The sequence below is a fragment of the Drosophila erecta genome, unplaced genomic scaffold (assembly GCF_003286155.1).
Source record: "Drosophila erecta strain 14021-0224.00,06,07 unplaced genomic scaffold, DereRS2 tig00000055-arrow-pilon, whole genome shotgun sequence".
Lineage (NCBI taxonomy): Eukaryota > Metazoa > Arthropoda > Insecta > Diptera > Drosophilidae > Drosophila > Drosophila erecta.
In genome coordinates, this window is record NW_020825200.1 from 17,531,252 (window position 1) to 17,553,743 (window position 22,492).

At 43.4% G+C, this 22,492-nt stretch overlaps 5 protein-coding genes across 7 annotated transcripts; 3 read left to right on the forward strand and 2 right to left on the reverse strand.

Moving 5' to 3' along the window:
* Positions 1-36: 36 nt before the first annotated feature.
* On the forward strand, positions 37-5,634 carry LOC6543500 (multidrug resistance-associated protein 7). The gene is made up of 5 exons (XM_001970240.3): positions 37-592; positions 1,013-2,962; positions 3,042-3,742; positions 3,803-4,772; positions 4,841-5,634. Exons 1-5 carry the CDS (start codon positions 232-234, stop codon positions 5,317-5,319), a joined length of 4,461 nt encoding a protein of 1,486 aa, XP_001970276.1. The 5' UTR covers positions 37-231; the 3' UTR covers positions 5,320-5,634.
* Positions 5,635-5,709: 75 nt separating this feature from the next.
* Positions 5,710-8,616, reverse strand: LOC6543451 (protein mitoshell). The gene is made up of 6 exons (XM_001970241.3): positions 8,528-8,616; positions 8,068-8,413; positions 7,770-8,010; positions 6,477-7,596; positions 6,274-6,420; positions 5,710-5,998 (listed from the first exon to the last, which is right to left on the reverse strand). The coding sequence occupies exons 2-6, from the start codon at positions 8,384-8,386 to the stop codon at positions 5,852-5,854; spliced, it is 1,974 nt and encodes a 657-aa protein (XP_001970277.1). The 5' UTR covers positions 8,387-8,413; positions 8,528-8,616; the 3' UTR covers positions 5,710-5,851.
* A 445-nt stretch (positions 8,617-9,061) lies between these two features.
* LOC6541554 (guanine nucleotide exchange factor MSS4 homolog) lies at positions 9,062-9,909 on the forward strand. Its single transcript, XM_001970242.3, has 2 exons — positions 9,062-9,282; positions 9,353-9,909. Exons 1-2 carry the CDS (start codon positions 9,160-9,162, stop codon positions 9,596-9,598), a joined length of 369 nt encoding a protein of 122 aa, XP_001970278.1. The 5' UTR covers positions 9,062-9,159; the 3' UTR covers positions 9,599-9,909.
* Positions 9,910-10,571: 662 nt separating this feature from the next.
* Positions 10,572-13,894, reverse strand: LOC6543449. The gene is made up of 4 exons (XM_001970243.3): positions 13,563-13,894; positions 11,450-11,623; positions 10,995-11,380; positions 10,572-10,934 (listed from the first exon to the last, which is right to left on the reverse strand). Exons 1-3 carry the CDS (start codon positions 13,615-13,617, stop codon positions 11,166-11,168), a joined length of 444 nt encoding a protein of 147 aa, XP_001970279.1. The 5' UTR covers positions 13,618-13,894; the 3' UTR covers positions 10,572-10,934; positions 10,995-11,165.
* A 3,713-nt stretch (positions 13,895-17,607) lies between these two features.
* LOC6543490 lies at positions 17,608-21,604 on the forward strand. Of its 3 annotated transcripts, none has more exons than XM_026978636.1 (3): positions 17,608-17,796; positions 18,281-18,396; positions 21,007-21,604. In XM_026978636.1, the coding sequence occupies exons 2-3, from the start codon at positions 18,336-18,338 to the stop codon at positions 21,390-21,392; spliced, it is 447 nt and encodes a 148-aa protein (XP_026834437.1). In that variant the 5' UTR covers positions 17,608-17,796; positions 18,281-18,335; the 3' UTR covers positions 21,393-21,604. The 3 variants fall into 3 exon arrangements, with proteins under 3 accessions (XP_026834437.1, XP_001970280.1, XP_026834436.1); XM_001970244.3 differs by having other exon boundaries at positions 17,608-17,763; XM_026978635.1 differs by lacking the exon at positions 17,608-17,796 and having other exon boundaries at positions 17,856-18,396.
* Positions 21,605-22,492: the final 888 nt, after the last annotated feature.

Sequence of the window (22,492 nt, forward strand, 5' to 3'; positions counted from 1 at the left end):
ACGAAGAACGGTGCCCGTTCAGCGAATTTCATCACAGTTTTGGTAGTTGGCAACCCTGCGGCTCCACAGCCGCTAGTATTTTCATTACGAACTTTATCTGAGTCCAATTGTTGTGTTTATCGCTTTGTTTAACGCCACTCGGTGGTTCCGTGGTGCAAATGTGCAGGCAGCGATGACTAACTGAACAAAACTAACGAAAGACCGAAGAATCCCTCAACGATTTCGATCGAAATGTCGCCTGTAGATTGGGGCGACTTTGCCTGGAACTGGACGCAGTTCTGTCCCACGGGACTGAAGCCGTTCGCCAACGAGACCAACGACCTGCTGCCCTGCTTCCAGGAGATCCTGCTCCAGCTGCCCGTGTACACCGTCTTCGCTGCCATATCCGCCTACAATTTCGGCAATCAGTCACGACCCGTCGTCCGCAATGGATTGCAACTGCGAATGCTTTGGATCCGGACCCTCCTGGCCATGGTACTGGCCCTGCTCCCGGTGGCCAAGGTGTTCGCCTTCCACCAGCAGGGCGTTGAACTGTTTGCGGCGGATCTGCTGGTAGTCAGTGCCGAATGCATTATGTGGGTGGTTCACAGCGGTGAGTGTGCGGTTTTCCTTTCTCCGGGGGTTTACATCGCATCTATCCCTTTCTAAGACTGCGATTGTATATCCTACTTTCTTTTTATCAATTGCAAATATATATGTGAAAAGTGCTTATCAATTTAATGCTTACCCCTTTTAAACTAGATTTTTGAAAAGAATATCTATTTTATCCGCAATACAACGTTGTTCTTTCGTTCCACCTATCTAGATTTATTCAGACAATTACGACTCCCTTTGTTTTACTTATTTCTTAACAATTATAAACCATTTTCCGTTGTCTGTTATATACAACACACAACATACAACATTTTCTGGGAAAAGCAGAAATACATTATTCTGCAACAAAATGATAAGGCTAAACAATAATTTATGACCCCTTTGATAATCAGTGCTTCTCTTCCTCCCCCACCCACAGGTTTTCTACTGACAGCCCGTCAATATGGAGAGCTTAGTCATCGGGGATCGCTGCTAATCAATGTCGTTTGGCTCACAGTAGTGGTTTTGGATGCAGTGTGGCTGCGGACAAGTCGTCACTTTAGCTGGTGGCCCTGGAGCTTGGCCACGCTGGTCTGCGATCTCCTGTTTGGAGCCACCTTAATACCAAAAGGAAATGCTGTTTACTCCAGTTTGCCCAGAGTAGGAGCCTCGGCCAGAGAGGATGAGGCTCTGCTATCCCAGCGATATACTTATTTTCAATTCGATCTGAATGAGAGCCACTTGGGTCATGCCCAGGACGATGCCAATTTGGGATCGCGTTTCCTCTTCCACTGGGTTCAGCCCCTAATCCTAAAAGGAGTGGCTGGAAAGCTGAGAAAGATTGAGGATCTTTTCGATCTCCCCGACGCCCTGAATATAACGCGACTGAGCGAAAAGTTGCATTTGGCTCTATCGCAATCGCAAAGTTTATGGAGAGCACTGCATAGATGCTTTGGTGTAGAATTTTACCTTATTGGAATTCTTCGATTGATCGCCGACTTGAGTGGCTTTGCTGGTCCTTTACTGCTCGGAGGACTACTCCGACAGGACCACGCAGACTCCAATGAAGTATATTATTATGCCTTGGGTCTATTCGGCAGCACATTGCTGTCGGCTTTGTGTGCCACCCACTTCGACTGGCGCATGGCAATGGTTTCCATGAAAATGCGAGTGGGAGTGATCAACTCCATATACAGGAAAGCACTGGAGGCGAGGGGCTTAAAGGAATCTAAGCCAGATTTGTTAAATCTTATGTCAACGGATACAGATAGGATTGTAAACTCCTGCATAAGCTTTCACTTTTTCTGGAGCATTCCCTTCAAGCTGTTTACCACGTTATACTTGCTGTATCTTCAACTAGGAGCAGCCTTTCTGGCGGGAGTAATATTCGCTGCTCTTCTGATTCCAATTAATAGATGGTTGGCCAAGAGAATAGGCATATTTTCAAGTGGTCTGATGACGGCCAAGGATGCAAGACTATCTGCCACCTCGGAAACAATGCAAGGAGCCAAGCAGATCAAGCTTAATGCCTGGGAGGACATATTCATAACAAAGATTCGAGGACTTCGTCAGGAGGAGCTGCGATTTTTATCGAAGAGGAAATATCTGGATGCCATGTGCGTTTACTTTTGGGCCACCACGCCCGTGCTTATGTGCCTGCTTACCTTTGGAGTATCCGTACTAATGGGAAATCAATTGATAGCTTCTACTACTTATACCAGCGTGGCCTTGCTCTATATGCTCATTGGACCTTTGAACGCATTTCCATGGGTGCTCAACGGCTTAATTGAAGCCTGGGTTTCCATTAAGAGAGTCCAACAACTGATGGATGTCCCCAATTTGGATTATTCGTCGTACTACAATCCCATTATGCGGGGAAGCGGGGGATCTGGGGCAGGAGATGATGCTCCTTTGGATGCTCCTAAAACCAGTGTGCTGCAGATGAAGTGCGCCAGTTTCAGCCACGACAGCGATGAACAGGCATCTCCAACTGCGTTCCGCATGAAGGACATAAATGTGGATATAAAAGCAGGACAGCTTGTGTGCATTGAAGGCCCTGTGGGTGGTGGTAAAAGTAGCTTTCTATCTGCCATTGTAGCGAATCTGCAGTGCACCGATGGCGAGGTGTGCGTCCAGGAACTGACCACTGGATTTGGTTATGTGCCGCAATCACCTTGGCTCCAAAGGGGCACCATCAGGGATAACATCGTTTGGGGCGCCCAGTTTGATGAACAGTGGTATAAAACTGTTTTGCATGCCTGTGCTTTGGAGGAGGATCTCCAAATCCTTGGAGGCGATCTTGTCGGTGTCGGTGAGAATGGAAGGACACTTTCCGGGGGCCAGAGAGCAAGAGTTGCACTGGCAAGAGCTGTTTATCAGGATAAAAAAGGTGAGAACCTCTTCAATAGATTTTTTTTAATATCCGAAGTGAAAGCAAATAATTTACTAATTTCTTGCTCTGTTGACAGTTTACCTTCTGGACGATGTGCTCTCCTCTTTGGATGCCCATGTGGCCAGGCATATTATTAAGCACTGTATTCTGCGACTCCTTAAGCACAAAACGCGCATTGTGGTCACACGAAGTATTCAATTATTTTTCCACGCCAATCAGATCCTTCAGGTGAAGGATGGTCAACTTCTTCCGAGTGAATATATGACCCAAAGCATTGACCTAAGCCTGGATGAAGACGCAGACGATGAACAGGAGCCATCGGCCAGGCGACGTTCGGTGGAGTTATACCACCAGGACGACAAAAAGAGTGTGGATAGTCTACTTTTGGAAGAATCAAGGGAGTACGGACATCTTTCTGGAAACGTTTTTACTTGCTACTGGAAGGCTGTGACTTCCCCACTGGCATTTGCTGTTTTGCTATCAGTAGTACTCATGCAACTGACACGGAATTTAAGTGATGCCTGGCTGGCTTATTGGGTCACTGAAACCACCTTGGATCCCCACTCAAATGACACCTCCCTGGATCACATGCTGATGCGACCGACTGTGGGCAATGAAACGGTGTCTGGGCACACAACAAAATTCTATTTGAGCATCTTCACCGCAATTGCTGTAAGCAATTCCTTGGTGACTTTGGCCAGGGCGTTTTTGTTTGCCTACGCTGGAATAAAAGCGGCCATCTTTATGCACGAAAAGCTACTAAAGAAAGTCATGTTTGTAAGTAGCTGCTGGTCCTAATTATCTCTAGAAATCGTTTAACACAAACCGTTGTTTCAGGCTAAGTTCAACTTCTTTGACATCACCTCAGTGGGTCGCATTCTGAACCGCTTCTCATCCGACACCAACACAGTGGACGACTCCCTACCCTTTATTTTGAATATTCTATTGGCGCAACTTGCTGGCCTTGTAGGAGCTCTATGTGTCAGCCTATATGCGATGCCTTGGCTGGGATTGGTGGTAATTCCCATGGTGCCCATCTACCTAAACTTACAGCAGCGTTATCGGCACGCCTCCAGGGACATCAAACGATTATCGAGCAATGCAATGTCTCCGCTTTACACTCATTTTACTGAGACTCTACAGGGACTGACGACAATAAGGAGTATGCGAGCTAGTCCCAGGTTTCAACGGGATTTCCAAGTGAAACTAGAGGAGAGCATAAAGGCTCAGTTGACACAGTCGGCTGCCCAACAATGGCTAGCTCTGCGACTTCAGTTGCTGGGAACGCTGCTTGTCGGAGGAGCAGGTCTTCTGGCAGCCATTACCGCCTCTCACACAACCAATCCTGGCTTGGTGGGCCTATGCATCTCCTACGCTCTCTCCATAACTGGTCAACTGGGAGATCTACTTCATGCTGTGGCTGAAACAGAACAGGAATTGGTCGCAGTCGAGCGTATAGATCAGTACCTGCAGCTGGAGGAAGAGCAGAATGCCTCCGGCAGCGCTGAGCCTCCTTTTGGATGGCCTACCCAAGGAGTTCTAAGTTTTCGGGAAGTCCAGCTAAGCTACAGAGAGCACTTGGCGCCGGCTTTAAGAGGTATAACCTTCCAAACCGAAGCCTTCGAGCGAATTGGCATTGTTGGACGTACTGGAGCTGGTAAAACTTCTGTGTTAGCTGCCCTTCTGCGAGTGGCACCATTGTCGCACGGAGAGATTCGATTGGATCAGGTGAATCTAAAAACATTGCCTTTGAGTATGCTTCGGGAACGAATCGGAGTTATCACTCAGGAGCCCTTCCTCTTTGAAGGTCAGTGTAACGATTTTCTAATGTAAACTCTTATTAGAAACGTAATAATATATCTTAACGTTCCTCAGGCACTGTGCGGGAAAATCTGGATCCGCGTCATGGGTTCTACGACTCGGAGATCTGGCACGCCATTAAGAACTCCGCAGCGGCTACTCTGCTCGTTCAGCAGTTGGGTGGGTTGGACGGCAAAGTTGAGACATGTGGCAACAACCTATCCGCCGGTCAAAGGCAACTTCTTTGCTTGGCAAGGGCCCTGCTCAAAAACGCCAAGGTGGTGGCCATCGATGAGGGCACTTCCAGCTTAGACGACGAATCTGATCTGAGCATTCAGCAGGCCTTAAGAAATGCTTTCAAGAGTTGCACACTCCTCTTCATCGCACATCGCTTGCGCGGACTGCACGCCATGGATCGCATAATAGTGCTGGATGATGGACGGATTTGTGAGGAAGGCAATCCCCAAAGCCTGGCCTCAGACAGCTCAACTATCTTTTATGGCATGCTATTGGCCCAGGACATTAATCCAGAGGACTTCATCAGATCGAATTAGCACTAAGTAAAGATTATGAACTACCAATTGTATATAAGTCAATTGTTATACAATATTATTTATTATTTCGTTTAATTTATATTATACTTGTGTTCCTAACTAACGATTCCATTATGAGTTACATTCAAAATTAGGAAATTTGATGAGAACTAACATCACTTTTCTCTATTTTTATTTCATTGTACAAATTTAAATTTGATTGACATACTATTATTGTAGTGAATGCAGTTGGATCCGTACAATGTGTACAAAAACGTTATATTATAAATATTACATTATAAAATATAAGACGTGTATTACATGCTGAATAATTGATGCGAGCGTAAAGCAGGAGTTTTGGGTATTGAAGAATCGGATATATATATATATGTATATATATCATGGATTTTACAAAATTTTGTTAAGGCACTGTGGTTCGCTGAATAGATATCGAAATTAAATGAATTTACGCGTAGTTGTATTAAACTGGCGTAATAAGCCACGTGAATCAGTAAACTTTCCGTTGATGACCACGATATCCATACTTGTTCACTCAGATTTCGTAGTTGAACAGCTTTTCGCCCGGCCTGCCCATAATGTGATCGTACTGATTGGGCAAGTGTGGTGGCTTGGACAGCATTTCATTCACGGAGCGCTCGTAGAGGTCAATGTAGTAAAGAAGGTTTTCGTCTGAGTACATCTAGGATATTGATAAAATCAGGATTAGTAATGCATAATGCTGGTTGTGAAAGTGGTTAAGTAGTTAATGGGTGATCTTGTTAATATGTTGTATATGAGATTAGTGCCCGAATGAGACCAGTGATTAGTACATTAGTCCATTAAATGGCCCACTCATACTGATACCTTGTATTGGATACATTCATTCCTTGACCTATAAATGCAGCAGCGGATGGCATTCGAAAACAAAAAGTTGTATAGAGTGTAACAGACGGCTGCATGGAATCAAACCAATACCTTCAGGTAACAGCGCACCGTAAAGATGATCCGGCGCAGATCATGAATAGCCTGATAAATATGATGGTACGAGGCATTCTCGCACTGCACAATAATGGCTCGCACATCTATAAATTCATCCTGGCATTGCTGATAGAAATCTGGGTACTGAAAGTGTAGTAAAATTAATAAACAGCTATAGAAAATAAACTAAGAAAACTGACATAGTTGCGAGTGAACTGCTTTTTAAAGAAGCGCTCCAAGTGATTGAGCTCCATGACGCGGTCACTGAACTCGTACAGCTGACGGGTAACCTCTTTTCCGATCAGGCTAAATGGATTTGTGAACGCCCTTACATCTTGCAGACGCTCCGGCATCGGAGATGCTTTCGGAGTTGGAGCATTAGGAATCTCTTGAGCAGGCAAAGCATGTTGTGCAGCATTCCACTCCACGTATTGGTCCTTCGGCTTTGAAGGCGGCATCTCCAGTTGCTTCGACTCCTTTTGCAGTGGTTGATAGGTTCCGGTTTTAAGATAAGTACCATTGGCATTCACATTGCGTTGGGTTTCCTCCGAGTCCTCAATCATGGTGTACAGATAGTTCAGATTTAAAGCACATTTTGGTTTGTAAAGGGCAGATGATGTGGGCTCTTGACAATCTGCAACTGCATTCCGTATTTGATTCTGCGGTGTACTAAAGGCACTGGGACCTTGCCCAGTAGTCATCCCTTGGTGTTTCTGTCCCAAGCTGCTGCTATCATTGCTATCTATAAAACTTCTTAGAGAGCTGCTACTGTTCACGTTCATAAGAGCCCCATCCTTTCCAGAAAAGCTGTTTTTCTGCTTCTGCAGCAGGTCATCCAGACTCACGAAGGATTTTATAATCATCTGAACAAGGGACAGCGTCGAGACCTGCCAGGAATCAAAGGAAGCCATAAAACCAGTCGGCAGCTCGTCTTTAATCTTGTTTAAAGCATCGGGGGTGTTATAGACATAGCCCTTCAGAATGACCCATGCATTTACTATGCGAGTAAAGACGAAGATGAAGTCCTTAACGGCCCAAGCAATCCCCTGGGAGTTGATGTTGGGCAGCACGCCATCTGGACGCAGCAAATCCTGCTTCAAGCGAGCACACAGAGTATCGATCTTCTTGAAGCACGGACGATTGCGATGAGCATTGGCCAGACGTTCGGCTATCTCACTGCCCTGCAGTGAAACTCTAGTGATGTCGTGGAGGCGCTGTTCCAGCAACATCACCTCCGAGTTGCGCAGCAAGTTTTGGACTCGCAAACCATCTCCTGCACCGCTTTCCAAAGAACTAACGCTCGATTCTTCAGGAACAACACTGAAACGTATGATTTCTAATTATTTAATTCAAAAATATAAAAGTGTTAAAATAATTGAGATTTTCTGCAACTTTTTAAACAACTTAACTATAGTTATTATTTTAGTAGCTTACTACATTAATACATACAATCCAAATATTTTGGGAGATGTTTTAAGAGGATTTAGCCTTACCGGTCTGAAATAGGCACTGGTCCTGGCTTCTTGGAGCTCACTACTTCAAGGCCGACATCCACCTGCGTGGCCACATCGCAGCCGGTCTTAACGGGCTCTTGGGTCTGGGTGTAAGCGGCACAGAACTGCTTTTTCGGCGGGGCATGACTGCAGTTTCCGTGGTACTGTGGCAAATAGAGACCGGCAGAGGCCGAAGCACGAGCGGAATACACCTGATTAGGGCCATAGGCGTTCATCGAGGCTGGAGGGAAGTGGTAATCAATGAAATAGTGTTTACTCTAGGGTAACCAGAACGCACCCGAGCTGGCCGCATAGTACTGCATACCCGGAAAGGGCATATAGGTCGTGAAATGGGGATTCATAGCCTGAATCGTGGCGCTATGATGAGAATGTCCATGGGTACTTGCGGTCATAATGGGGCAATTGGCAATACCCGGTACAAAAACAGCCGATGGACCGGCCGGGCCCATTGACCAAGAACTCTGCGAGACGTGTTTATGCACAAATACATCGGTGACCATGCGATTGCGATCCAAATAGGTTTGCTGGTACAAGGATTGCTGCTGGTGCATCGACTGCATGGTCACCGAGGGCACTTGATATATGGGGATGTTCATGATCCTGCCTAAGAATGAGGTTTAAAACTAAAAAGAAAACAGTTGGGAAAGCAAAAAGGTATGCTTAGAATTTGTTTCTCGATTTTAAGGTTATCCGTTCCAAGTCACATGTGGATTGTGTTATTCTTTGTAGCAACTTACACGGACTAAAGTGTTGGTATTTCCTGACTACACAGTGTCAGCTGCCGAAGATTTAAGACCGGTCTGCTCCCTAGGAATTCAGAACAGAAAAGGGAATTTTTTTTCAAAACGGCCACCAGAGTTGCCAAGCAATCCATGGAGCTATCGCCTTTCAATTCCCACATCGCATGCTTTTAGTAAGACCAAAGCTCTGGATTAGTGTTGAGTGACAATATTTTTACAGGGTATTCAAATATATCGTCTCTTGGATCGACACAGGCTAGCGGTTCTGTACTCCTCGAGACGTAATTGCAAGTTGCTACGAAATATTGTGCCAAATGATTGTGTTTGGTTGAAATTAGATGTTGTAAGCCATTTGTAATAACTTATTAAGGGAGTAAAATAACAGATTACAATGAGAATTTTACACAAATGTTTGTAGAGTTCACATAACTTTTTTTTTTTAATTTTGTCGGTACGAACGGAAACGGAAACTCAAATTTTGAATTTGTGGCTTAACGGCGGCGATAAGTATCGTCTATCGATAACACCAGTGTGACCACTCAACGACTCAGTGTTGTAAAGCGACTGCTTAAGTATCAACTGATTACCTTTTATGCGTTCGGTGCAAAATTGAGAGAAATCTATACAAAATGACAGAGGAAGCCGATTTTAGCGAGCAAATCACAGATGGAAAAAACAAATCAAATGTGCGCTGCCAGTTCTGCAACAGTTTGATGCTGAAAGCCCAGGAGGGCGCCTACAACCAGGAGAAGGTGAGTGCGAGATGGCTAAGCCCTTTTGACTGGGCAAACCATCTAATTGTTTACGTTTCTTTGCGGCCAGGTGGATGTGCCACTGATGATGCAGAAACAGGACCAAACGGCGGACAGCCTGAACAGCGAGCCACTGAAGGACTTCTGGCTGGTCAAGGACATGATGACGTTCGAGAACATCGGGTTCTCCAACACGGTGGACGGCAGAAAGTTCCTGGTTTGTGCAGACTGCGAGCGAGGACCCGTGGGCTACCATGATCTGAGCACCCGCCACTGCTTCCTGGCCCTCCAAAGGGTGGTTCACAAGGACACCTAGCTGCCCCATGCTGAACACTTGTATCCAGTCTCTTGCAATCCATTTTATCATGCCACAAGCCGCTTATCTTTGATTTCTCAGTTTTTTATGTCACGGAATTTAAGCGATTTTCATTTGATTTAGTGAGGGCCTTGGAGTGATTCCAGAAAGATTGACTATTTTGTAAACTATCATCGTATTGTTACCTCAATTATCTATGCTTTTACTAAAGATTGCAAACGAATTTGTTGAAAATCCGAGAAATTTTAAGAATAGTTTGTCGAGTTTAGATTTAAGCGAAATAAAACGCTTTAACGTGTCTGGTTACCGAATGATTTTGAAGCCTTTTCCAATTAGTCGTTTAATTTAATCTTTTTTAATTCTCAGAAATGATCTCTGGCCACTAAACACATTGGTCTTTTGTATTCATATTTATTGTTTTTCACTTTAAACATTTTACAATTTTATTGCATTACAAATATTGCATTTGAGAGGAGATTCTTAACTAAAAAAATTTTTACTATAAACTGTTATTTTGCTAAAAGAACTAAAAACAATGTATTTGTTGCTTTGGTTTCTGTAACGTTTTAATGTATTCCTTTGATTCTGCAACCGCAATTATTGCTACTTTGGACAAAAGGTTTCATTGGTGTTTCCCCTACAGGATATCGCAAATATTTGGTATTCATTTTCTCATTGCTGGGTGGTGCCTATGCGGTAGATGAAACGACTTCAAAGATTTCCTTTTTGGCAGTTGGTTACAACAACGAGTGTTTTTTCCCTTGGGAGTGCGGAGATGTGGGCGTGGTCGTCGCCCCAAGCGTGTCACAACTATCATTTTGGGTTATCCAGGGACGACTATGCTCCCAATTGCTTGCTAATTATTCTACGAAGTGTTCGCCTCGTTGAGCATTACTTTAAAATTGTTTAGTTTTTAATGTTTGCTATTGCCGAAATTTTGCTCAAGTCTTGTGTTAAATAAAAATAGACAAACTTAGGCGAAGAGTGTTAACATTTATTATGTACTACTTTTATTTTGGTAGCCTTAATTTTTAACATCGTTAGCTTTGTGGCCATCTTTGACTTATTCGTTACTTTCGATTTGTTTAATACTTTCAACTGCGGTAGGTTTTAGTTTTATTTATTCGTTATTTTCCTTGATTTCGTTTAATACGTTAGTTGCAAAATTCCTGTTAATGTAAAAAGATTTGAACGATTATATTGGCCAATTGTTACATGCTCTCTTTGGTTTTTATATACACTTCTAGTTAGGGAATTATGTTATCATTTAATACTTTGTATAAAGCTTTTACGGTTCTCCATTCAAAAAATGTTACAAAATCAGGCTGGGCCAGAGCTAAAAATATATGTTTCATATTATAGTTTGCGTTCAGATTAGGTTGCATTCCTATATTACCTGGCTCTGGAGCAGCTCTGCGAGTGGACCTTGTTAATGATGTGCGGGGCGGGGAGAAAGCGTTGAAAGTGTCACAGAAGTCAAAGAGACAGCAGCAATACGAAAGAAAAACTGGGTGGATGCATTGATAAAACAAACAAAAACAACTGAGGGACTCCCTCGATTCCGCCCTTAACGCTGCAGATACTGACGGGCACTCAGCAGGAGTCCCACCATGGCCGCCACGCCCACCGCCGATGCGCCCATCGCTCCGGCTCCGTTGCAGTTATCCGTATCGCAGGAGCAGACCACCTGCCGACCTCCGAACCCGGCGCGCTGATAGCAGTAGTTGGTGGAGGTCTGGTTCTGATAGGCACAGGTCCTAATCACACGGCTATCCGGGGGCACTGCAATACGATTGTTCCGTTCCCATTACTACTATCCCATTACTTGAACGCATCCCATTGTCTACTCACGGCTGTTCACCGAGAACTCGATGATCTGCGTAATCTTGCGGCAGTACGTGGGAATCCCCTTGCCGCGGGACGAGTACTGCTCATCGCAGTCCTTCAGCAGGTTGTCCGGCGGTATGTCCAACGCACAGTTGGCGTCTTTGTGGCTGTTGCAGACGAAGCACTTGATGGCATATCCTGAAACAATACCAAGCAACAAATAACTATCTCAGTGACACCATTTAACAACTTGATGAACGATATGCAAGCACTTGGTTGCTTAACCTTGTTATGTTCCCAGAGTTCCAAGTGCTGCTCTACTGGCCCTACAAAGTAGTTTCCGTAATTGTAATTGCATTTGTGCATCCTGAGTGCACATTCCCTTCCATTAGATTCCTATTAGCTGCCACTTTTTACCCCACTGCAATCTTTCGCTTAAGTGACTCAAAAGCCATAGTTAATGCCAATTAGAATATTTCCATTGGCAGCATATGCTTAACCTTAATAGTTTCACAAAACAAGCGAATCTGAAAGAAACAAGTGTAAACAAATGCGATATAAAGAGATCTCCGGTGCTGGTGACTACTTGTGTAGCGTCGGGCTAAATTGAATTTAAGGTCGTGCGCGACACGAGATTCGCATTATTTAATTTTCCAAATATCCGAGCTGGAAATGCCCAGTGCCGCTTGTCCGTCCATCAGTGTGCCACCTGCTCCACCGTGGAAATACATGTGTGCAGCCTGCGATGCGCTTTTCCTCACGCTGTGCCAAAAGTGGCACAATGGCATGGAGATGCCAGCGATGCCAGCGATGCCAGCGACGCCATCGACGCCTCCATTAGTGCCAGACTGCGAGGCTCTTAGGAGTGCCTTGCTAATTGAGCCATCGGCATTGCTAATGGACTCGAATAACTTGCCCCACCTCGCCGCCCTCTGCATACTCCCAGTACTTCTGTCTATTATTCTCCCTCCATTTGGGTTACATAAGCAGGGCGGAAAGAATGTGCTGCCTACTTCGGGGCGAAGATACTTGAGAACAATGGGAAAGGTCCTCTGCAGGATGAAACACTCCTCGGGATGGTCTAGATACTCTGAGAGCTGGAAGCTCATCGCCACAAAGGGATGCAATATTCTACAAAAGTGCCGAGTATGGAGGCTTCTAAGATGATCCGAAATCATGTGAATAGCTGTTTCTATTTTAGGAAAAAAACATTGCTTTAATTTGAAGTAAAGTAGCTTTAATCATTATACTTAGATCGTGTGCTTAGGTCTTACAAACATTTTCTAAAGAGTTTTCATGCTGACGTTTTCAACATGCCAATTAGACTTTATTGAAGTCTATAAATACTGATAAATTGCCTTGATTGAATTGCCTAGAACGCGAAAATGTGGGTTGCATTAATAGGAATATATATAGGAATTTCCTAAGAGAAAATTTTGGTTTCCTTACGAAACAGTAATTCAATTTTATTTTATATAAGCCTGAGCGGATTTTGGTTTCGGGTTTCGGCCAACTGCAACTGGCTCCCAGGACCTTTAACCAAATAGAGTGCGCATGTCCTACATAATCCTCGCACATACACACATATGTGGGAAAATTTAAATAGGGATTTGCGGTGAAAGGAGGAAGGAAAAACTCGGGGCTAAAGCAAGTTCCTGGCAATTACTCTTTGCGAAAGCATAGCACATTGTGCACTAATTAGTACCTTTTTTAATTGAGATGTCAACGCGCCACGACCCCATGGAAAACCCCTCCTTCTGCTACTCATCCTTCTCATTTTTCCTCTTCCCAGCTCAGGAAAAAAGCTGCGGCAGAGAGCCAACCAATGAAGTAGAGAAAAAAGTTTCCTCCTCGGAGAGAGCTCACGACACCCAAGTTATATCTATATCTATTGAATGCAAATATTACACAGCGGGGTGGCCAAAAAGGCGCCACGTCGACCGGCTACTCTAGATACTCTAGATACTCCAGATACTCGTACTCTGCCCTTTGCTGGGGCGCCAGGACGGCGCCACAAGCTCTCCCATTTCCCAGCGCCCCCAGGCAACAGCCCCCCTCCCTCTCTCCCATATCATAGCTTCCGTTATGTAATCGTGTAATCGCGTCGTCGGAAGTCCGCTGGCTTAAATCCTGTTACCTTGCTGCACGGCGATGGCCAAAATCAGCGCACTAATCACATAGATGTACTGCATTTTGTTGAAATATGCTTGAAACACTTTTTAGCTGAACACTAAGTATTAGTTAAACTAGTCGGGCTACTGGCTCGCTCACAGTCGACTTAATGCACAGATTTTGCGATTCAGTTTCGGTTATTATCGCTGAACATGGGCTGCTTCCACTTAATGTATATATAAATATTTCTTGCAAGAAACTAGCGCTCACGGCAAACGCTGGCAAACGGTTGACAAACGGCAGACGACTGGGCGAAGCAGCAGCCGCACTCGACAAAAGTACCACGAACACGAATTGCGGACGGCCCACGGGGCGGATGAGTCGAATCGGATCGCATCGGCTGGCGGTGGGTGGTGGTGGGTGGTGGTGTTTTGGGGCATGTGGTCGCTGGTTGCTGGGAGGAGGCCCAATCCCAGCCTGAAACTCGGATTCAGTTTTAGCTTGCAGCCAGGGAGCTTTGGCCGCGAAGCTTTCGAGTGTGCGTCCTCCTTGCGATTTCCACGGTGTGTGTACTTTTGCAGTCAGCAGATGCGAATGTGTGGCCGCAAAAGTATCTCACTGGACACTGGCCTGCAGGGTTGGGGTTTCAATAGGTTTCTATTATATTTTGCTACCTTTGGTGAAATCATATTCAAGCATACAAACACATTTTATACATTATCATTAATCTCTACTCTCAAATTTAATTGAAATAGCATTTGATATTAGCCTTCCTATTCTCAACCTATATGTTTTCTAAATTTTACAAAGTTTGAGATGAACATTTTATGTATATCTACTTATTCAATTTTAGTAATCAATCACATAGTAACTAATTGTAGCACGCATTAAAAGTGGGAATTTAAATCAAATCCAACCATGGCCTATCAATTGTTTGGCTGTTAAAGGTTATCTTAGAAGCTAAGCTTACTGAAATATTTGTAAGTACAAGCACATTAATCGTGCTCCCCGGAATAGGTCACCTAATAGCCAGATAACGTAGTTTCAGTTGTGTGGTTTTAAAACACATGTGATTACATATTTTCCAGAAAACTTTAATCAATTACTAATCTGCTCCTAGCCACTTAGCCTACGTTGTGCTCACTCTGGCAGCTCACTGCTTTATTTATGTATATTAAAGTAGCCGCAATTAGAATCTGCAATTAGCCGAAGGCAGTGCACTGCACTATCCGCCATCCACTATCCACTTATAACCCTGAGCGCCATTTCAACTAGGCGTCCAGACGACACTCAATCCGGAGCCGGAGACCAGGAGGCGCACGTGAACAGCCGGAGAAGTCGCGCAGCCCAGCTCGAATCTGCCCGGTGGATTAATTAAGCTTAATCGCAGGCTTCCTCTTGGAGCTTGGAGCTCCAGCCACGTAGCTTATCACACAGTCGCACAAATTGCTGCCCCAAGACGCTGGGCAATTGAATTAAGTCTCTCTTTCACTCGCTATATGTACCATATATAGGCATATATATTTTTGCAGATCGGTTTGCCTGGCTTTTGTGCCCCAATCAGTGCGCGAAATTGAGGAATCCGTGGGGGTGGAGATTTCTCCCTTTGGGGAGATTCGTTTTACCCTGTCTCCCAGTTTCGTTTGTACGTACACTTGACAAAAATGCTCCTTACTTTTCTTTCTTTTCTTTCCTAAGCTCGGCAATGTTGGACTGCATTTACATCCTGGCATCGTTAAATCGGGCTTGAATAATATATTTATTTAATTTGCTGTATATGTATAGGTCTCCAAGAATAAATGGTAAATATTTCTCTGTGTGATGCCCCTCAATTGCTCGCATTAAATAAAGTCTGTGACTATAAATAGCGGCAGTAAGAAAAGAGTTTCGGCTTTGGATTGGGGTTAAAGTACGAGTAATCAAAATGTTGACTAACATATTAGCCAAAAAATTGCTAAATTTAAATAACATTGAGCCCGACTAAAACACGAAGCTTTGCAATCTTGAGCTTTCAAGCTACAGCTTCTAATGAGTTGAAGAACCGACTAAAAGCTTCTTCTAACAAAATACGGGTTATTTCCGTGAGAATTTCCCCTTGTTTCAATTAGAGCATTAGCCCCAAATATATAGGTTTTCTTTATTTACTTTTTGCGTCTTGTGGCTTCGCATTACCATCTCATTTCATGCGCAATTAATCATGAAGTCCGCATTTAAAGTCGCGAGCAGCAGAGATACATTTCCACAAATCACTTGCTAGAAAAAGAAATCAGCAAACCGGTTCCAGCAAACAAGAATCTGTTCATTTGCCTCAGTTTGCCTTTGGGTGAAACGATTCCCAGTCTGACCTCCCAAAAACGCTCGCAGATCAGCTGTTTTATGATTTCTGATTTCTGACTTCGATACGAGCCCAATACTCAATGCGAACTTGGCTGAAGACAAAGATCACATATTCACAGGCCTCAGTTACACGTTGAATTTGCAGTGGACTGGTTCTACAGTCGCTGGGAACTTAACACTTGAAACCAAACAAGCATCAACTAACACAAAAGAGCGTGTGTTGTGTCAAACTTGCAAAGGAAACAAGGTATTCCTTTATTACATTTAATAAATTAATAGGGGGAGTGAGAAGTTTTTCAACTTATTTTCCTAGCAACCACAATTAAAGAACAGATAGTTCATAATTTCTAGAGCAGATGTCCTAATTATAAAATAAGAATTTAGGAATTTATAGACCCCGGTAACCGAAATTTTCCACACGATCACAATCACAACCATTTTATCTACGGCCTTTGACGAAAATTTCCACTTTCATGGAGAGCTGTTTCGACCAAGAACCACTTTAAACTGGCTAAAACCGGCAACTGAACGCGGAGTATGTATATTCAGTGTGGCTTGCTGCTCCACAAGGCGTGGAAATTAAAAATTAGTTGCATTGTTTGCAGAATCGTACACCTAACGAATGCATTGCACAGATACCCCAACAACTATAACTTATAATGATGAGTCAAGAAATCGGCGCTGCCGCTTGGTACCGCCTTGAACTAGGAGCGATAAGCACAACCCACTGATTTCCCCAATTAAGATGAGTATGAATGTCGGACTTCGTCACCGATGTGGACTAGACCAAACCACCACAGCTGAGTTTTTGGAGGTGCGAACCAGTTTAAACTAATCAGCGCCGTTGATAAGGAACTGCCATTATATGGAACTCGTACGGTCCATGTTATGGCGGTCAGAACGTGCTCCTATCGCAAAAACCCAGCTCACCGGAACCAAACCGATCACTCGATAGGAACACACTGCAGAGCCAATGACATCTCGGCCCGAATTCCAGATTTCATTAGGAACTTCCGAGCGCAAGCCACCGTCCACTAAATTTGCTACTACTTTTTTATTGATGTAGTAGGTAATTTGCTCTTCCGATTTTGCATTCCTCACCTCACTTTGTTTTTATTCTAATGGAGAAAGGTGCGAAAATAAACCCAGCTATTTGTTACTCATTATTGGATTTTATTGGCTGGCGCCTCTATTTTTTGTTGCATTTCAATCTGACCCAAAAGTGTTTGAAATATCTCTGTCTGATGGAAGAATAGTTTAAAATACGACCACTGTCTTGTTGGGGGAACCTTAAACAAGGGATATCTTTTAATAATAGTCACAGTAACTGGGTACTCAGAGCTAGGTCAATGTCTAGTGTGGTACGTACATTGCGTACTACTTTTTGGATCTTTTGCGAGTGACGTCACAACTCGGACCTAACCAGTTCGAGCCGGTGGATTCCATTTGGCCCGTGTTTTGCATTCGGGTTAAGAACCAAGCTGAATCCAACCGAAGCTGGAGCTTATCAATGCGGCGAGGGAACTACCTTGTGTAGCATCCCCCTATATACTAGTAGTGTATATATACTCGTATGTGGCACATATGTTGATATAACACGACCCCGTAAAGACGATCGAGTGACGGAAGTTTTACATATTTTCCAATTGCTGGCTTTAGGGCCGATCTCTCTTCGCTCTCTCGGAGTGGCTCTGCTCGCTCTCCGTTCGCGCTGAGCTGGCTTTTTGAAAATCAACGTTTTTCGAAAAGTCAAATACGAGTTTTCAGATTCATCTCGACGGTGCTCGCGTCCAGTTGTCCGTTCGCATTAATCAGCAGTAATTTAGTTGTGCTTTGTAACTTCCCATGACCGCAAAGAGTTGCTTGGCTTTCAATTGAAAATATCAAGGGTAATCACGAGCATTCCAATTCGATTCTGATAGGTAACCTTTGTAGTGAATAACCAGTGCTTTCAATGACTTCGACACCTCATTGTAATCCGCGATGCATATAAGCTAATTAAGCAGAACATAGTATTAAGCTTTGTTTTTAAACTGGTTCAAAACTTCAACTTATTTGGAAATTTTAACAAGAAACACTTAAACTCTCGACAAAAACACTTGTGTTTACTTTTTAGATCTACATACTCGCAGCTTGCAATCCGCCTCATGAGATATTCAAATCTTACAAAATCCCAAAGTTGCATTAGTACAGTACTTGCACTTGTCACGTTTAATGGCCACGTTCTGATACCGGTTTGCGAGTGTATATAAAAGTCGTATACAAGGATTTATAGGTTATTAATATTGCCAGAGGCTGATAATTAAACGATGCGCTGCTTTTAGCGCTAATCAAATTACAAATAAACCTCAAAACAAAAACAGAAAAATCTGATAAATAAAACGGAAAATCTAACACTTCTTACAGCATCAGCGTTGGATAAGTCTATTGAAATCTAGTAACTGCAACCAAAAACCGCAAGATGTCAACCACTATGCTCATCTATGCCGTGTGCCTTGTTTTGGCCGCCAATTTGTTATCAGGTAAATGTCTATATCTATCAGATAAATCGATAGTATTAAGCAATGAAATAGTTACACAGTTTTTTATGATTGTTTCAAGCTGAAACTGTAATTACCTTTTAGTTAGATTTAATCGTAGTGTAAGTGCTGTTCTATGTTTCAAGTAATCAGCCAGCTTTTGTTCTGCTAATCAATTGAAAATCACTTTCGCTACATGGCTATTACAAAAGACCAATTGGCAACACTTTGGGGATTGTTCCAATGGGTCCGTTCGCCCATTGATTGATTTTCCCCCAGTTAAAGTCACCCAAACCAACCACAACAAATCTATCCATATAATCAGCGGGCTGGAAACCGATGCCAAACGCTTTTGTGACTCACCAAAACTTGTGATGAAAACTGATGCTCATTCAAGCGCCAAATTTAATTGTGTTAACCCGGATTGAGCGTAAACTAATTGAACTCTTTTATTTTATTTTCTACGGCAAAGGAAACCAAATATCCAAATGAGGGGGATACGGATATAAGAATGGCAAATTGTCATCCTAAAAAATAGCACTAGATATTTGGATTTATCGCACTGAGAAATGATGAATCAACAAATGTTTTAAATATATTAGGTGCACAGCTCTTTTACAAAAGATTTGCTCTGCTGAATGGAAATGTAGCATCTTTGTAGGCAAGCAAAAACTGCTGTTTATTTGTTTAATTTTTTTCCGGTTCGTGGAAGCACTTGATTTCCTTTATAGGTTTAATAATTAAGCGATGCCCACAGTGTTTGTGGCAATTATATCATCATTCCACGTACCACTTCTGCGTCCACCACTGGGCAAAGTATTAATTTGTTTAAATCCGAGAGTTTTAACTAATTATCCCCCCGATGCACACACGCACACACAATTGCCAGAATCGTTTGTAATCCACCGCCTGAAGTAAATTGATTGTCCAAGCAATTCGGCGACTCGCACTCACTCGTTAAGGGAACATTAAATGGCGTTAAATATATTCAGTATTTGCACGCCTTGTATGCATGTATGTATTTATTAGGTATAGGTATATTACACATGTATATACCCTCGATCCATTAATCGGTTGGGCAAATATGCACGTTTATGGGCATTCCAGGGGCGAGTGAGTAGCACTCGACCTTTTGCCCGGCAAACTGAAGCGCGCGTTTCATTAGCGAACAATTGTCAAGCGAAAAGCTGCAACAGTTGAGAGATGCTGCGCTCCACTGCCTCGATTTCCTCCCGCTTTTCCGATTTCCCTCAAGTTCACTGCAAGCCGCATGAATATGCAGCAAATGTAAAAGGCAAATGCTAGAAATGCAAATTCAGTTTTCCCTGCGCTTGCTGTGGAATTTTAAGGTGGTGACTTTTTATTACTGCATTTTTGTTTGCACTGCCCTGGATTCGTTTAATTGCCAAACGCCCTGCGCGATTAAGTGAATAGTAACCAAAGTGTTATAATATTACCCATACGCCCCGTTAGACATTTGAAATCATCGCAAGCTCAGACACATTCGAGTTTACAAGGACGAGTTTCAGGTTACTGTTCCAACAAGTCAGCATGTCCTTGCCCTTTGGCAATGTATTTTTTTCGCTGGGTTCACTGTGTGCAATGGGTAAATTCTCCTTTGAGTGACGGCTTCAAATGTACCCATCGTTTCCTAACCAAATTGGATGGAGACTGTCAAATCAGCTGAAGGGAAAATTGATATGCTAATAGGCAGGAGCAATGAAACGGATAATTTCCTAATTCGACCAGGTCTTAAGTAAGTTATTTAATTATTTACTTTGACTTACGTCTGTCAAATAAGTCTGGTTAAATAATTTCTGATGGCATAAGCATAGGTACTTATACAAAATATCAACATTGTCATAGCTCATCATTAACTGAATCATAAATTTGTGTATTTAATTTATTATTTAATAAATTTAAATCACGCTCCTTGCATTTTCCATATGCTTCAGTTAGGGCCACGGCACTTTGCATCAATTTAAGCCCAGTTTGTGTGGAGTTCTTGACGGTTTGCGTGCCAAAGTCTGGTTGTTTCGGCATTTATATGTTACCTCCAAGCAGTTGACATGCAATTATTCAGGTTACTGCAGTCGAAAGGACTCAGCTTGTCAGTCAGGAGAGGCCTTAGCTGCCCATTGTTTTTCGTAATTTTTGGGGGCTGGTGGGTGGCTAATAAAACAATTTCTGTCAGTGTGACGGGCACTTTGAAAAGGGCGAAACGCGAGGCATTTGAATGCCATTAGTGGCTGCACGTATCCAATTACTGTCGAGGAGGGGGGAAGTAGTTTAATTAAAGCGGCGGTTTGCCTTATCGCACATGGGACAAAATCCATGCAGCTGGGAGGTTCTAAAGTAATACATTATTAAATTCATTTCTGTACTAATTCGTGGGCTTGAGTTCCCACACATTACACAAAGTTATTGTGTTCCCAGCCATTAAGGCAATAGAAAATATCGAGTTGTATGCCTCTAAGACTCTAACTATTTCTATTTTTAAGAGGACACTCTAGAACAAGTTCGAAAGCTAATGTGTCCGTTTTAAATGCATAAAAAGCAATTCATTAACGTATCCCGTATCCCGTATCCCGTATGGTTGGTGTTTCCTTGCAGTAAGTGCCATCCGGTGCCACCAGTGCAACTCGCACGACAACGAGGACTGCGGTGGCCTGGTGGTGAACACGCCTCGTGCCCAGAGGGACAACCAGTACCTGTCGGACTGCATCCCGCCCAGCGGCAAGGAGGCCTTCTGCCGCAAGACGGTGATCAAGTTCGAGCAGAACAACGAGCACAGGATCGAGAGGAGCTGTGGCTTCATTCCGGAGAAGATCCAGAACGCCTGCTTCACCGCCGACAACGAGGGCTACAAGCAGATCATCTGCACCTGTCCGGAGGAGGGTTGCAATGGAGCCACCTCCTTGCTGGGAGCCCGCCAGGTGGGCTACAGCGTGGTGGGATCCGTGGTCAGTCTGGCACTGGCCAGCATTCTCAGGCATTGAGTCATCGATCAGCTCAGCTCCTACATCCTGCATACTGTATCCTGCATCCAAAACGTACCTTCCTAACTGGTTAAGCTAAGTCCTAAATAATTTGCACTAAGTTCTTTGCTGTTTGCCATATTTAGCTATGTCGTGGCTATTTCGCGTTTAGTCTTGTATTCTGTATTTGTAATTAATTACCGTAAAAATATAAGAATCGTATTTAAATGAAATCTATTGAGTTCAATATTTATGCGTTACCAGGGACCGATATTCTGAACTTTCGCCAATTGTATAAAATCGAATTTTTCATGGAAAATGAGAAGGACTTGCCCACGCACTCCGTCCTGCTCCCACTTCCGGCGTTCTATCTCTGTCTTTCGTCCTGTTACTTGCTGCCAAAATGTCTGCAGAAATTGTTTTGTGGCCCAGAGTCAAAGTCACTGGCTACGCAGGCCAAAAATAATAGGGCAACTTTGTTAGTTTTATTGTTGAGGATGAGCACGAAACCCTGACATGTTAGCCCATTAAGCCAAACACAAGATTACACTGAAAACGAAAGCCAGGAAAGCCTTCCAAATGTATTCGAAATGGTTCAAGCGGATGACAAACTAAGTAAAATTAAAGTGCAATTTAATTACACTAATAATGCATGTAATGTAAGTTTTTTCAATTAAATAAATACAAGTTTTTCAATTCAATGCTTATACTTAAAATACATTGAGTAAGTAGTATCCAAAATATTTGCAAAATATTTGTACATTTTTATGATTGAAATTGTCTAGAATTTAAACATTATATAGCTTGATTTCTCAGGGTGTCGCCCATTTGCTTGACTTTAATGCGCCGCAGAGCGCTTTTTGTTTGTTCTCCGCACACACACAGATGTGAGAACACGCTCACACAGATACGCGGAAGGAGATACAAATACAAATACAACTTCTGGCCGACCTACATGCGTTAGCATTTGTGTTCTGTCGTCGCCAGCTCAAATGCTCAAATGCTCAAATGGCTCTGCAGCTTTTGTCTATGGGTCTATGGGTGCGTTCTGCCGACCGAATGGCGCCTTGTTGCCACCGCCACTGCCACAGCAACAGCATCCGCCCCGCCACGCCCCGCCA

Coding starts and splice junctions, on each gene's coding strand:
- LOC6543500 (XM_001970240.3), top strand. CDS start 232: ATGTCGCCTGTAGATTGGGGCGACTTTGCCTGGAACTGGACGCAGTTC. Junction 593..1,012: donor TATGTGGGTGGTTCACAGCG/GTGAGTGTGCGG, acceptor CCCCACCCACAG/GTTTTCTACTGACAGCCCGT. Junction 3,743..3,802: donor TACTAAAGAAAGTCATGTTT/GTAAGTAGCTGC, acceptor CCGTTGTTTCAG/GCTAAGTTCAACTTCTTTGA.
- LOC6543451 (XM_001970241.3), bottom strand. CDS start 8,386: ATGAACATCCCCATATATCAAGTGCCCTCGGTGACCATGCAGTCGATG. Junction 7,597..7,769: donor CCAGTGCCTATTTCAGACCG/GTAAGGCTAAAT, acceptor CATACGTTTCAG/TGTTGTTCCTGAAGAATCGA. Junction 5,999..6,273: donor CGGTGCGCTGTTACCTGAAG/GTATTGGTTTGA, acceptor TCAATATCCTAG/ATGTACTCAGACGAAAACCT.
- LOC6541554 (XM_001970242.3), top strand. CDS start 9,160: ATGACAGAGGAAGCCGATTTTAGCGAGCAAATCACAGATGGAAAAAAC. Junction 9,283..9,352: donor GCGCCTACAACCAGGAGAAG/GTGAGTGCGAGA, acceptor CTTTGCGGCCAG/GTGGATGTGCCACTGATGAT.
- LOC6543449 (XM_001970243.3), bottom strand. CDS start 13,617: ATGCAGTACATCTATGTGATTAGTGCGCTGATTTTGGCCATCGCCGTG. Junction 11,624..13,562: donor GGCCATCGCCGTGCAGCAAG/GTAACAGGATTT, acceptor GTATTGTTTCAG/GATATGCCATCAAGTGCTTC. Junction 11,381..11,449: donor CGAGTTCTCGGTGAACAGCC/GTGAGTAGACAA, acceptor ATCGTATTGCAG/TGCCCCCGGATAGCCGTGTG.
- LOC6543490 (XM_026978636.1), top strand. CDS start 18,336: ATGTCAACCACTATGCTCATCTATGCCGTGTGCCTTGTTTTGGCCGCC. Junction 18,397..21,006: donor GGCCGCCAATTTGTTATCAG/GTAAATGTCTAT, acceptor GTTTCCTTGCAG/TAAGTGCCATCCGGTGCCAC.